The sequence below is a fragment of the Astyanax mexicanus genome, chromosome 3 (assembly GCF_023375975.1).
Source record: "Astyanax mexicanus isolate ESR-SI-001 chromosome 3, AstMex3_surface, whole genome shotgun sequence".
In the NCBI taxonomy this organism is placed as follows: domain Eukaryota; kingdom Metazoa; phylum Chordata; class Actinopteri; order Characiformes; family Acestrorhamphidae; genus Astyanax; species Astyanax mexicanus.
In genome coordinates this window covers 62091079-62104235 of record NC_064410.1, presented here as the reverse complement: position 1 = coordinate 62104235, position 13157 = coordinate 62091079, and the positions used below count along the sequence as shown (strand labels likewise).

At 35.6% G+C, this 13157-nt stretch overlaps 1 protein-coding gene across 1 annotated transcript; it reads right to left on the bottom strand.

The window, feature by feature from the left end:
* npy (neuropeptide Y) lies at positions 1–12884 on the bottom strand. Its single transcript, XM_049476010.1, has 4 exons — positions 12824–12884; positions 9296–9481; positions 3872–3949; positions 1–457 (listed from the first exon to the last, which is right to left on the bottom strand). The coding sequence occupies exons 2-4, from the start codon at positions 9475–9477 to the stop codon at positions 433–435; spliced, it is 285 nt and encodes a 94-aa protein (XP_049331967.1). The 5' UTR covers positions 9478–9481; positions 12824–12884; the 3' UTR covers positions 1–432.
* Positions 12885–13157: the final 273 nt, after the last annotated feature.

Here is a 13157-nt window from a genome sequence, read left to right as displayed (position 1 = left end):
TTTTCTCTTTCAAATATAGTGTTTAATAGCACATTAATACTGTACATTCAGTAGTGATATTACAGCACACAGACGATGGAGATGAGCGCGGGAGGTGGAGGTCTGTACAGAGAAGCTGCTGAGAGACTGCATGCACTCACTGAGCCTCTACTGGATGGAGGGATGGATAGATGGAGGGATGGATGGATGGAGGTGAGGAGGAGCTTCCCTAACCTTCAGTAGATCAGATCTGTTCTGTAATAAAGTGGTAAACTGGTACGACTGGTTTATCTACCCTAACGTCCAGAGGAACGTCTCCATCCTACACATCACAGGCCGTACACACTCGCCATGTTCATAACAAGTGATGCACCGCTGCCGCTACTCTTCGATGAGGTCAGATGTCGCTGGTTGGATGAGCACAGACACGTCGGGCTACACAGACTGATGACATCACCACATCAACGGGTCGTCATATCTGTAGATCAGAAAAAAAACAGTACATAATGAATAAATATGACGTTGTACCTAAAAATGAGCACATGCTCAGATTATCTCCCTGTGTCCCTGTAGAAGCGAAGTATTGCCAACAGAATTTGGCCACCCTCAGATAAATAAAAAGCAGATAAATAAAGATGAAGATAAATAAAGATTAAGTCTTCTCTGTACAGTAGAGACAGTTACTCCAACAAAAGCAGGATAAACTGTTGTTTTGGTTGCGTTTGTTTTGCTAAGTAGTTTCCAAAGTGGTTGCAATAGTGTTACTAAGTGGTTGCTAAGGTGTTGCTAGGTAGTTGCTATGATGCTAGTAGTTTGTTGCTAAAGTGGTTGCTAGGTAATCAATGATTTCCACAGTGATTTCCAAAGTGGTTGCTATCGTATCTGTGGTGCTTACTATGGTGTTACTAAGTGATGGCTAGGTGGTTGCTAAGGTGTTGCTAGGTGGTTGCTAAGGTTGTTGCTAAGGTGTTGTTAGGTGGTTGCTATGATGCTAGTTGCTGGTTGCTAAAGTGGTTGCTATGCAGTCAGATTCTCACAGCAATTTTTTTTTTCTACTCCAGAATCTGCTATGGTGTTGCTAAGTGGTTGCTAGGAGGTTGCTAAGGTGTTGCTAGGTAAATAATGATTTCCAAAGTGGTTTCCAATGTGGTTGCTAAGGTGTTGCTATGGTATCCGTGGTGCTTGCTATGATGTTTTACTAAGTGGTTTCTAGGTGGTTGCTAAAGTGGAATCGTTAAAAATAACATTCTCACAGGCTCTAAGTGGTCCAGCGGTTTAAAAAGCGCTGCCACTATGATTTGGAGATTGCCAGTTTGAATCCCAGTCATGTAGCTTGCCTTCAGCTGCACAGTTGGTCTTGCTCTCTCTGGGTGGGTACAGTAGATGGCGCTCTCTCTTTCCCCTCATCACTTCTAGGGTGATGTTGATCAGCACAAGGCTGCGTCTGTGAGCTGATGTATCAGAACCGAGTCGCTGCGCTGCTTTCCTCCGAGCGTTAGCGCTGTGATGCTACTCGGTAATGCTACATCAGCAGCAGCTCAAAAAGAGGTGGAGTCTGATTTCACATGTATCGGAGGAGGCGTGTGCTAGTCTTCACCATCACTAGTGATATGGGCGAGTCCTAATGAGTGTGTTGGGTAATTGGCTCAGTAAATTGGGGTGGAAATGGGATAAAAGAATTTAGATAAAGAATTTAGAATTTAACAGATTAAATGTTTAGAAAATGTTCTACTATTCAGACATTGTTGTCTGGGCTGTCGCACCCACTGGACTCCCAGGACTCCCCAAGATTATATAACTCAACCATAATTATATAATTATATTAATTATAACACTAACAGCTCTGATTAGTGTTAAGTAGGTCAACTTAACTCAACTTACTCAACTTCAGACTACACCATCAGCATTACTAATGAGTTATAGGGGCAGAACACTGAGTACTTTGAGCTGTTTTGAGTTACTGTAACTCCATCATATCTTTCATTGTCTCTCCACTCTTCCTCCAGACTCTGCTCCATTGATTTCCAAATAAAATGTAAAATTTACTGATGATCAGTGATGGTTTGGAGACAACTTTCATGGAGAACCAGATTTCATTTTCCAGCAGGACTGCCCACACTGCCAAAAGTACCAATTGGTCTTATATAATATTCTAATTTTCTGAGACACTGATTTTTGGGTTTTCATTGGCTATGAGCCAAAATCATCAATATTAAAGTAGATCACTCTGTGTGTTTAATGCATCTATATAATATATGGGTTTCACATATTATTCTAATTATGATATTCTAATTGTTTGAGATACACCTGTAGAACATTTAATCTTCAGGCAGATTCCTTCTCTCAAAATCCAGGTCTCCTTTATAACTCCTTTAATTGGTTGAGGAAATAAATGTAGAATTTAACTCTATCCGAATGGGATTAATTTCTCAGGGGGACGTCTGTAAAAAATATATCACACTTCTACTCAGTGATAAAACTCCTGCATCCGGACTGTAATTTAAAAAAACAGGAGGACAAGTGAGTTTTTTTTTAAGTTTTCTCGGTCACATGACATCACGCCGTTCAGTAGCTCCTCCATTTCCACTTGCTGTTGTGTTTTTTTAATGTGGATCACCGTGGAAACGCGCGTCCAAAGTGTAATTACCGTGCACAGCAGTGGACAAATAGCTATTTTATTAAACGTGAGGAGACGAAACTCAGAGATGTGGATCCGAGCGAGACTACAATTACCGGAGGAGCACGGAGTTTAGAGAAAAACAGTAGATAATTCAGCCTGTCATTTTCTCAGAGGACGTCTGAGAAAAACACGTACATGATCGTTCTGGACGGGAATAAAATCACAGAGGATAAAAAACCCCTTAAAAGAGAAAATTACCCAGAACCCCCTGACCTTTATCTAAGAGGCGTGATTGAACGAATAACTTCAGAGATCAGTCAGTAACAGTCACTGTACTTTAAAGCCTAACATTATTCAATACTATATTTAAGCAATAATACACTCGAGGTTTGTGCTATAATGTGTAATATTGGCACTGCTGTGATGCGGTTGCAAGCCCATAGATCAGCACAGCAGTGCAAATATTACAGGTTATAGCTCGAACCTCGAGTGTATTATTGTGATTATACCACAGTTCCATTATCACTATTAATTAAAAGATTTTGAGTCAAAGAGGAGAAGAAAATAGGATCTGTTTGGTTATAAAAACTCCACGAGTTAAAATAGTTCCATAGCTGCTCTGCATTTTCGGCCATTTCAGTCAAAATTGTGGAAATCTAAGTTTACTGTAAATAAACAGAAGCGCTTGAATCACCCAGATAAACAGTTTTTAAGAGAGAAATCTTTATAGATTAAAGTCTAGAGCTCGTTTGACTGTAAAAGAAAATGTTTTTTTTTTTAGAATTACAGTTTTGATTACTTCGACACCCCTTAGCGCCACCTTAAATTCAGTCTTAATATTAACTGTAAAATATATACACTTAATCTTTTATTTTAATAATAACAACAGCTCTTAACCTGAAATTGGTGTCTGATAATGTGTGTAATAATGCGTATTTTTGAATCGCTGGGCTTATTTATTTATTTGTGTGGATTTGCGTCTTTGTCTGTGGCGCCTATTGGAGACATGGCTCAGCATTTCTGCGCTGTGCCTCTATAGGATCCAGCTGCTCTCAGTGGTGTTTAATGACATCGCATTTGGTTTGTATTTGGTTTGTAAGCGCTGCATCGTTGCTACGTTACCTGTATGTGGCGGAGTAATACATGGAGAGCTTCGGTTACAGTGCATTATCAGCTGATAACGGCACTTATAGAACGCCTCTCAGCCAATCACATTGCAGGGTCGGAACTAACTGTGGTATACTATAGAGAAATTTCTTATGAAAGTATTACCTGGACTGTGGTCGGCTCTCTGTCTCTCCGAACAGCAGGTTTGCGGTTAGTGCTTCAGCGTTCGACCTTTTCCCATACCTGAGAGAGAGAAAGAGAGAGATAGAGAAAGAGAGAGATAGAGAAAGAGAGAGAGAGGAAGGTCAGTTATAAAAGTCCCATCTCTGGTCAGAACTTTGCTTTTATAACAAAGACGTTCCACCTGATTTGCATTTCTGAGAGAACGTTAAGCTTTCAGCACTAATTCATCCATTACTGATCTTCTTTTTCCATCTCTTCCAGGAAACTCCCCCTCAACCCCCACCCAGACCACGCCGACCACCTGCCTGCACATGATGTTCTTATTAACCCTTTCAGGTACTCTAGTTTTTAGAGATTTTGTGGTGCTGACCACACAACTTTACCCTATTATATAAACACACAAACCTACTCAAAAATCAGTAGGGTGGAGAGTGGGGTAATTTGTGCCAGTTTTTTAAAGCGAGACCATGAGAGTAATGCTTCCAACTAATATATGTACATATATTTCAGGAGGAGGTGCATTCCTGGAAACAGTCACTTTGGATCTGAAATATAATATTTAAGAAATGCAGCTTTTTGAAAAAAAAGTGGTCTCATGGCACAACTTGCCCCCAGTGCGGGGTAAGCTGTACCTTTGGAGAGAATACATTGGGGGTAAACTGTGTTGATTACTGGAGTAAAACAGTATATATTGATCTCAGAAACTGTATTTCTATATAAAAACTAGGCAAATTCGATACAAAATGACTAATTTAAGGTTTATTTAAAGTTACTTTACAACACCAAAGGTCAATTTGAGAACACCAAAAGGTCCAAGCAAACCAATCACATCCTAGCAAAGATTAAACGTTCATTAGCATAATTAGCATATCTCTTAATTTGTCCCTCATTGAGCCATTGCAGTTTACATTCACATTTGCATAGGTTGAAGCTATATGCTATAAGCTTTAAATAAGTACCCAATTTTGCTTCTCTGCACACTTAACCCAATCTGCTTTTTCCTCTCTGATCCAGCTGGCAGGGATATTGATGTCATTTCTTTGTGCATACTCAATTTTTTTTAGTCTAAAATTAAGAATATCACATAGTTTTAGTGATAAAATGTAAAAATACAATGTACAATTACAAAGAAATGATATGTTCATATGTGGAAGTGAGTTGTCACCCCACTTTCCCCTATAGATAACATTAATTATAGTGGGGTAAAAGTTATTATTATTTAAATTATCTGGGACACCCCAGATAATGTTCGTGATATTCCTTCATAAAATCATTGGTTGTTATGATCAGCAATTTCAGTTAAATATATCATGTAGCAGATGAACACAGTGATATTTGAGGTGAGAAATTAAGTTTATAGATTTATAGATTTACAGAAAGTGTGCAATAATTATTTAAACTAAATTGGTCAGGTGCATAAATTTGAAAACTCCTTTGGTTTTATTGATTTGAATACCTTTAGAATTAGTTTTTGGAACACAAAAAATTAGTTTGGTAAGCTCATTGACCCTTTACCTACATTAACACAGGTGAATCCTGAGAATTAAAGAAAAGGGTTAAAGTGTCCAATTGCAAGTTTTTCTACTCTCTGCATCTTTTCTGGAGGGCGGCACATTTTCACAGTTCTTAAAACATGGGAGCCTGAAAACAAAACTCTAAAATGACCTGAAAATAAAGATTGTTCAACATTATGGTTTAGAGCAGTGGTTCCCAACCTATGGGTCGCGACCCAACCTATGGGTCGCCAAAGATCCACGATGGGTCGCGAAGCCCTCTTGATTTTAAGGGGTTTAATTTTAATCCTATATATAGTCTAGGGTAAGCAAAATTCGCCGCGCTGCGCTGCGCTCTCTCTGTCTCTCTCTCTCTCTCTCTCTGGCGCGCGCGCGGGCGCTCTCTCTCCGGCAGCGCGGAGCTGAATTCAGCGCGAGGCTGAATATAATAATATAATAATATAAGAATATAAAACTCAGTTTAGTTAAATAAATGAAAATGAGTGAGGGCCTGTAAAGTTAATCAATTATTGTCCAATATTTGGACAGGTTGAGGTTTTGGTGAGCTGTTTTACTGATTTGAAACTGAAACTGAAACTGATATTATTCTTTTTTTTTGTTTTGTTTGTTTTTATTTTATATAAATTATTTTTTATTCATTTTAATAGTTGTATTATCTTATTGATCTAATTATTTTTTTCTTCATAATATAAAAAATCCTTATGTTTTATGTATCAATTTTTCCTTTTTTACGTGTTTATTTTATTCATCTATAGTAAATGTCAGTTTTTATTTGTCATTTCTAAACCCCCCCCCCCCCCCCCCAACCCAATTATACACTTACATCTTTTACATTTGGGGGGGGGGGGGGGGGGTGGTTATTCTGTTCGGTGTGGTTATGTTGGGTCACCAAAGCTTACAATGGTAAAAATATGGGTCCCTGAAGAAAAAGGTTGGGAACCACTGGTTTAGAGGAAGGGTAGAAAAGGCTTAATAGTCTCATTTTAGCTGATCAGTTTCCACTGTGAGGAACAGAGTGAGGAAATGGTTAGTTAAGAACTGAAGTGGCACAACAAGAAAAACAGTCATAGTCAACCCACAGACCAGCTTTAAACACCTACATCATCATCTTACTGCAGATGGAGTCACTGTGCATCATTCACAATTCACTATTCAGCTCACTTTACACAAGGAGAGGCTGTATGGAAGAACACACGCCACAAACAGAGTCACTTCAGGTTTGCTAAAGCTAAAGCACAATTGGACTGTCTTCAACGCGTTTTTGCCTACTGTATTATTGTAAACTATATCTCCATTCTTTCAGTTTATCTATCTTCTTTCTGCTTCTTTTATCTACTCTTTAATCTCCTCCTCCTCCACATGAGTGAACGGGTGCTCATCAGCCAGAGAGAAGTTAGTCTGTGGTTCTTGGTGGACCATGAACAGATGAACAGACTCTAATGCTCCTAGATGAACTTTATATATAAAACGTCTGTTTTAGATCTGATTTCAGCTCTGCTCTGGAATGTATAGTACCAGTCAAAAGTTTGGACCCAACTTCTCGTTACATGTAATTGAATTTATTCTAAAGTAAATTTAACTTTGTTGAGGATCCTTTCCAGGCAGTCACTTGTTGAAGTGTGGAACCCCTGAACATCACCAAACACTGGGTTTCCTCCTTTATGATGCTTTGCCAGGTCTTTACTGCAGCTTCAGTCTTCAGGTGTTTAGTTGGTTTGTGGGTTTTTCTACCTTTAGTTTTGTCGTAAGTGAGTAAAATGCTTCTCAATCAGGTTCAGCTTTGCTGATTGACTCGATCACTACAGAATATTCCACTTTTTTACCTTAAAAAACTTGTGGATTGCTTTTCACAGCATGATTTGGGTCATTGTCCACCTGTGCTGTGAAGAACCGTCCAATCAGTCTTGCTGAATTTGGTTGAATCTGTCTTCTGTCGCATCTTCAATAATAAACTCTAGTGACCCAGTGCTATTAATAGTCATGCACTCCCATGTCATTAACCCACCACCATGTTTAACAGATGATGTGGTGAGCTTTATGTCAAGCTGTTCTATATTTTGTCCACTCCTTTCTTCTTCCCATCATTCTGATACAGACTGATCTTACTTTCACCTGTCCGAAGAACGGTGTTCAGAGCTGGTCCAGCTTCTTCAGCTTCTTGTTTTATAGTAAAGTCTAATTTTGCCTTTCTAGGGATTTTTTAGGGATTACACTCCACTGATTACAGCACTTCATGCTTAACATCTGCTGGCAACTTTTATGGAGATGCAGATTTCATTTTCCAGCAGGACTTGGCACACTGCCCACACTGCCAAAAGTACCAGTTGGTCTTAAAATATATAATAATCAAATTTTCTGAGCTGCATCTGTATGTATATACAGAGAGTCAGACAGTGTTTGTGAGGAAGTGTGTGAGGTGAGCCTTATTAAAGATAATCCAAATTTTCTGGTTCACGTCTTTCCAAACCTGAAATTATTATTTAATTTGTCAAAAGAACAAAATGAAATTTAGTAGCCCGGTGTTTTCAGTGTGTGTGTGTGTGTGTGTGTGTGTGTGTTTGAAGTGTGAGTGAAGTGTGTTTAACTGAAGCTAATCTATAAAGCAGTGAGTGGGACTCTCTTAATTAGACAGTCAGCAGGGTGCTCTCACTCTCTCTCTCTCTCTCTAATTCTCTCTCACTTACTATTCTATCTCTCTCTCTCTCTCTCTCTCTCTAATTCTCTCCACTCTCTCACTTACTATTCTCTCTCTCTCTCTCTAATTCTCTCTCTCTCTCTGTAATACCTGCATTTAAACAGCGTAACTCTCTAAAAAAATGCCGTTATTAAACTTCTTTGTTTTTTGGGGGGGAATGTTTTGTTCTATAATCTTTAAGAACTGAAGAACTTACTCGCCTTAAAACTCCCTGAGTCTTCAAACAGCGTTCAGTTAAAAATGACTTAACAAGAAGCAGAGAAACAATAATTACAGTGAGAATACTGTTTCAGGATGCTGTTTGAATATGCTGGTCGTGCTAAACTGACATAATAAAAGAGAATAAAAGAGAATATTTAATTAAGGAGAGACTAAAACCCTTGTAATGTAAGTTTTTTCACACTATAGAGAAAAAAATGACTAAAAAAAAGTGATGATATACAGTACCAGTCAAAAGTTTGGACACTCATTCGGATTCAGTGTTTTTATATGTTCTGTTCTACATAGTAAATGAATTCTGAAGTGATATATCAGACTATGAAGAAACACATACGGAATCATGTAGTAACTTAAACAAGTTACTGTTTGTTAACTTGTGGTTTCTGAGGCTGGAAACTCTGATCAACTTATCCTGTACAACAGAGGAAACTCTCGCTCTTCCTCTCCTGGGTGGCCCTGATGAGTGCCAGTTCCATCATTATAATGTTTTTGATGGTCTTAATTGTGACTGCACTTAAAGACACTTTCACAGTTCTTAAAATTCTTCTTTTCAGATTGACTGGCCTTCATTTTTTATTAAAGTCTTTTTTTCTTGACATAGTTGAGTAGTTGTTGCTTTTCATAACCTGGATTAGAACATTACTCAAATATTCACTATTCACTGTATACCTGTAACTCTACCTCTTCACTACTTTACTTTAACTGATGCTCTCAAACACTTTATTAAGAGACAAGAAATTCCAGTAATTAACTCTTGATGAGTTCAGCACAGCTGTTAACTGAAAGCCTGAATTCCAGGTGACTCTACCTCATAAAGCTGACTGAGAAAATCCAGCAGAGATGTTCAAAACTGATCATCTATGCAAGAAATGTTTTTTTTTTCATAGTTTGGATGAGTTTAATATTAATCTACAATTGTAATATGTAATATGTATATATAATATATGTATATTTAAGTGTACAATGTTAGTTTCTGACCTCTGCCTCGTGATGAGGTTGATGTAGTGCCTCAGGGCGGAGTAATACTTGGCCAGCTCCTCGGCGGGAGCGTCCTCCCCCGGGTTATCCGGTTTTGTTGGGTAACCATCAGCCAACACAGCCAAACACAGCAGCAGAGCACAGGCTGCCCAGCCCACCAGCGCAGAGAGAGGGACACGCATCACACTGAGAGAGAGAGACAGAGAGAGAGAGAGAGACAGACAGAGAGAAAGAGAGCAAGACAGAAACAGAGAGAGAGAGCAGATTTTAATGTGTTTTTAAAATGCATACAATTTAATCAATAAAAAATCTCATCAAAACAAATCAACCAGAACGGAGAACTAATACTAAACCCCACGCAAAACATTCTACAGTTAGAGCTGAGAAATGCTTAAAAAACAACAAATAATTATTAAATATTAAAAATGACTATAAAACTTAAACTCCAACAGTAACTGATGTGCAAATTTCCACCTCAGATTTACATCAAAAACCTACATGATACAAAAGCTGCCCTGCTTGACTCCCACAGAATTCCTACAGTATTATTAAAGTATTATTACCACAGTATTTCCTCAGTATTACTAAAGTATTATTACCACAGTATTTCTTCAGTATTACTAAAGTATTATTACCACAGTATTTCCTTAGTATTACTAAAGTATTATTACCACAGTATTTCCTTAGTATTACTAAAGTATTATTACCACAGTATTTCCTCAGTATTATTAAAGTATTATTACCACAGTATTTCTTCAGTATTACTAAAGTATTATTACCACAGTATTTCCTTAGTATTACTAAAGTATTATTACCACAGTATTTCCTTAGTATTACTAAAGTATTATTACCACAGTATTTCCTCAGTATTATTAAATTATTATTACCACAGTATTTCCTTAATATTATTAAAGTATTATCAACACAGTATTTCCTTAGTATTACTAAAGTATTATTACCACAGTATTTCCTTAGTATTATTAAATTATTATTATCACAATATTTCCTTAGTATTATTAAATTATTATTACCACAGTATTTCCTTAATATTATTAAAGTATTATCAACACAGTATTTCCTTAGTATTATTAAAGTATTATCAACACAGTATTTCCTTAGTATTATTAAATTATTATTACCACAGTATTTCCTTAATATTATTAAAGTATTATCAACACAGTATTTCCTCAGTATTATTAAAGTATTATTACCACAGTATTTCCTTAGTATTATTAAAGTATTATTACCACAGTATTTCCTTAGTATTATTAAAGTATTATTACCACAGTATTTCCTTAGTATTATTAAATTATTATTATCACAATATTTCCTTAGTATTGTTAAATTATTATTACCACAGTATTTCCTTAGTATTATTAAAGTATTATCAACACAGTATTTCCTTAGTATTACTAAAGTATTATTATCACAATATTTCCTTAGTATTATTAAAGTATTATTATCACAATATTTCCTTAGTATTATTAAATTATTATTATCACAATATTTCCTTAGTATTGTTAAATTATTATTACCACAGTATTTCCTTAGTATTATTAAAGTATTATCAACACAATATTTCCTTAGTATTATTAAATTATTATTATCACAATATTTCCTTAGTATTATTAAATTATTATTACCACAGTATTTCCTTAGTATTATTAAAGTATTATCAACACAGTATTTCCTTAGTATTACTAAAGTATTATTATCACAATATTTCCTTAGTATTATTAAATTATTATTATCACAATATTTCCTTAGTATTGTTAAATTATTATTACCACAGTATTTCCTTAGTATTATTAAAGTATTATCAACACAGTATTTCCTTAGTATTATTAAATTATTATTATCACAATATTTCCTTAGTATTGTTAAATTATTATTACCACAGTATTTCCTTAGTATTATTAAAGTATTATCAACACAGTATTTCCTTAGTATTATTAAAGTATTATTACCACAGTATTTCCTTAGTATTATTAAATTATTATTATCACAATATTTCCTTAGTATTATTAAATTATTATTACCACAGTATTTCCTTAGTATTATTGAAGTATTATTACCACAGTAGTTCCTTAGTATTATTAAATTATTATTACCACAGTATTTCCTTAATATTATTAAAGTATTATTACCACAGTATTTCCTTAGTATTCCCTCAGTATTGCTTGAGTATTGCCACATTATGTCCCGACAATCCCACCACAGTATTTCCACAGACATTCTGCAATATTAATAAAGTATTCTCTCAGTATTCCCACAGTATTACTGAAGTATTACCTTATTATTCCCACAATATTCCCCATAGTATTTCCACAGAAGTTCTGCAATATTACTAAAGTATATCTTCAGTATTAGTAAAGTATTACCACATTATTCCCACAGTATTCTCTCAATATTCCCACAGTATACCCTCATTGTTACTAAAGTATTCCCACAGCATCCTTCCAACATTACAAAGTGTTTACACAGAATTCCTACATTGCTAAAGTGTTTCCACAGTATTGCTTTAATATTACTAAAATATTCTCACAGAATTCCTACAATATTACTAAAAGAATCCTGCAGTATTTCCCCATTTTTACTGAAGTATTCCTACAGAATCCCTACAATTTTTCAAAGTATTCCCACAGAATTTCTAAAATATTACTAAAATATTTCAACAGCATTTCCCCAATGTTACTAAAGTATTCACACAGAATTCCCCCAAGGTTAATAAAGTATTCCCACAAAATATCACATAAATATTACAATATTACATAGAATTCCCACATAATTCCCTTAATATTTCTAAAGTGTTTCCACAGTACTCTCCCAATATTACAAAGTATTCCCACAGAATCCCTACTACATTTTTACTAAACCATTCCTACAGAATTCCTAGAATATTTCTAAACTATTCCCACAGAATCCTTCCAACCTCACAAAGTATTCCCACAGAATTCCTACATTACTAAAGTGTTTCCACAGTATTGCTACAAAATTACTAAAATATTCTCACAGAATTGCTACAATATTACTAAAATATTCCTGCAGTATTTCCCCAATTTTACCAAAGTATTCCCACAGAATCTCTTCAATCTTACTAAACCATTCCTACAGAATTCCTACAATATTTCTAAACTATTCCCACAGAAGTCTTTAAAATATTACTAAAGTATTGCCATAGAATTCCCCCAAATTTTTCAAATTGTTCCCACAGAATTACTACATCATTAAAGTATTCCCACAGTATTCCTACAATATTACTAAAATATTTCTACAGAAGTCCTAGAATAATACTGTAATATACTTACAGAATTCCTACAATATTACTAAAATATTCCCACAGTATTTCCCCAGTGTTACTAACGTCTTCCGAAGAATTCAGACAATAATACTAAAGTATTCCCACATATCTTAATATTGTTTCCCTAATATCTTATAACAATTTCTCTATAGTATTCCCCTTAGGAAAATACTACCACACTAATCCCACACTATTTTTAAAGGTGAGGAGTAACAGGTGAGACTTACACAGAGTTCTGGTTTAGCTGCTGGATCTTCTGCTGGATCTCAGATCTCGCTCTACAGGTTCTGATCCTCCTCTCACTGTTTCAGCTCTTTTATAGCTGCTGCTGCTGCAGCCAGGAGGAGGAGGAGGAGGAGGAGGAGGTGTTCATCATCAGCAGCCCAACGTCATGCGCTTCGTGCATCATCACTCTTCTTTACCTCATAACTTTATATTTATATATACAGTGACGTGAAAAAACTATTTGCCTCTTACAGATTTAGTTTTTGCATTTTTTTTTTTTTTAGATTATCCAACAAACTTTAATATCGGACAAACATAACCTGAGTAAATATAAAA

Excerpts from the sequence above, each read along its gene's own strand:
- npy (XM_049476010.1), bottom strand. The coding sequence starts at position 9,477 with ATGCGTGTCCCTCTCTCTGCGCTGGTGGGCTGGGCAGCCTGTGCTCTG. Across the intron at positions 3,950-9,295 it reads AACCTCATCACGAGGCAGAG|GTATGGGAAAAGGTCGAACG; the intron begins GTCAGAAACTAA and ends TCTCTCTCTCAG. Across the intron at positions 458-3,871 it reads GAGAGCCGACCACAGTCCAG|ATATGACGACCCGTTGATGT; the intron begins GTAATACTTTCA and ends TCTGATCTACAG.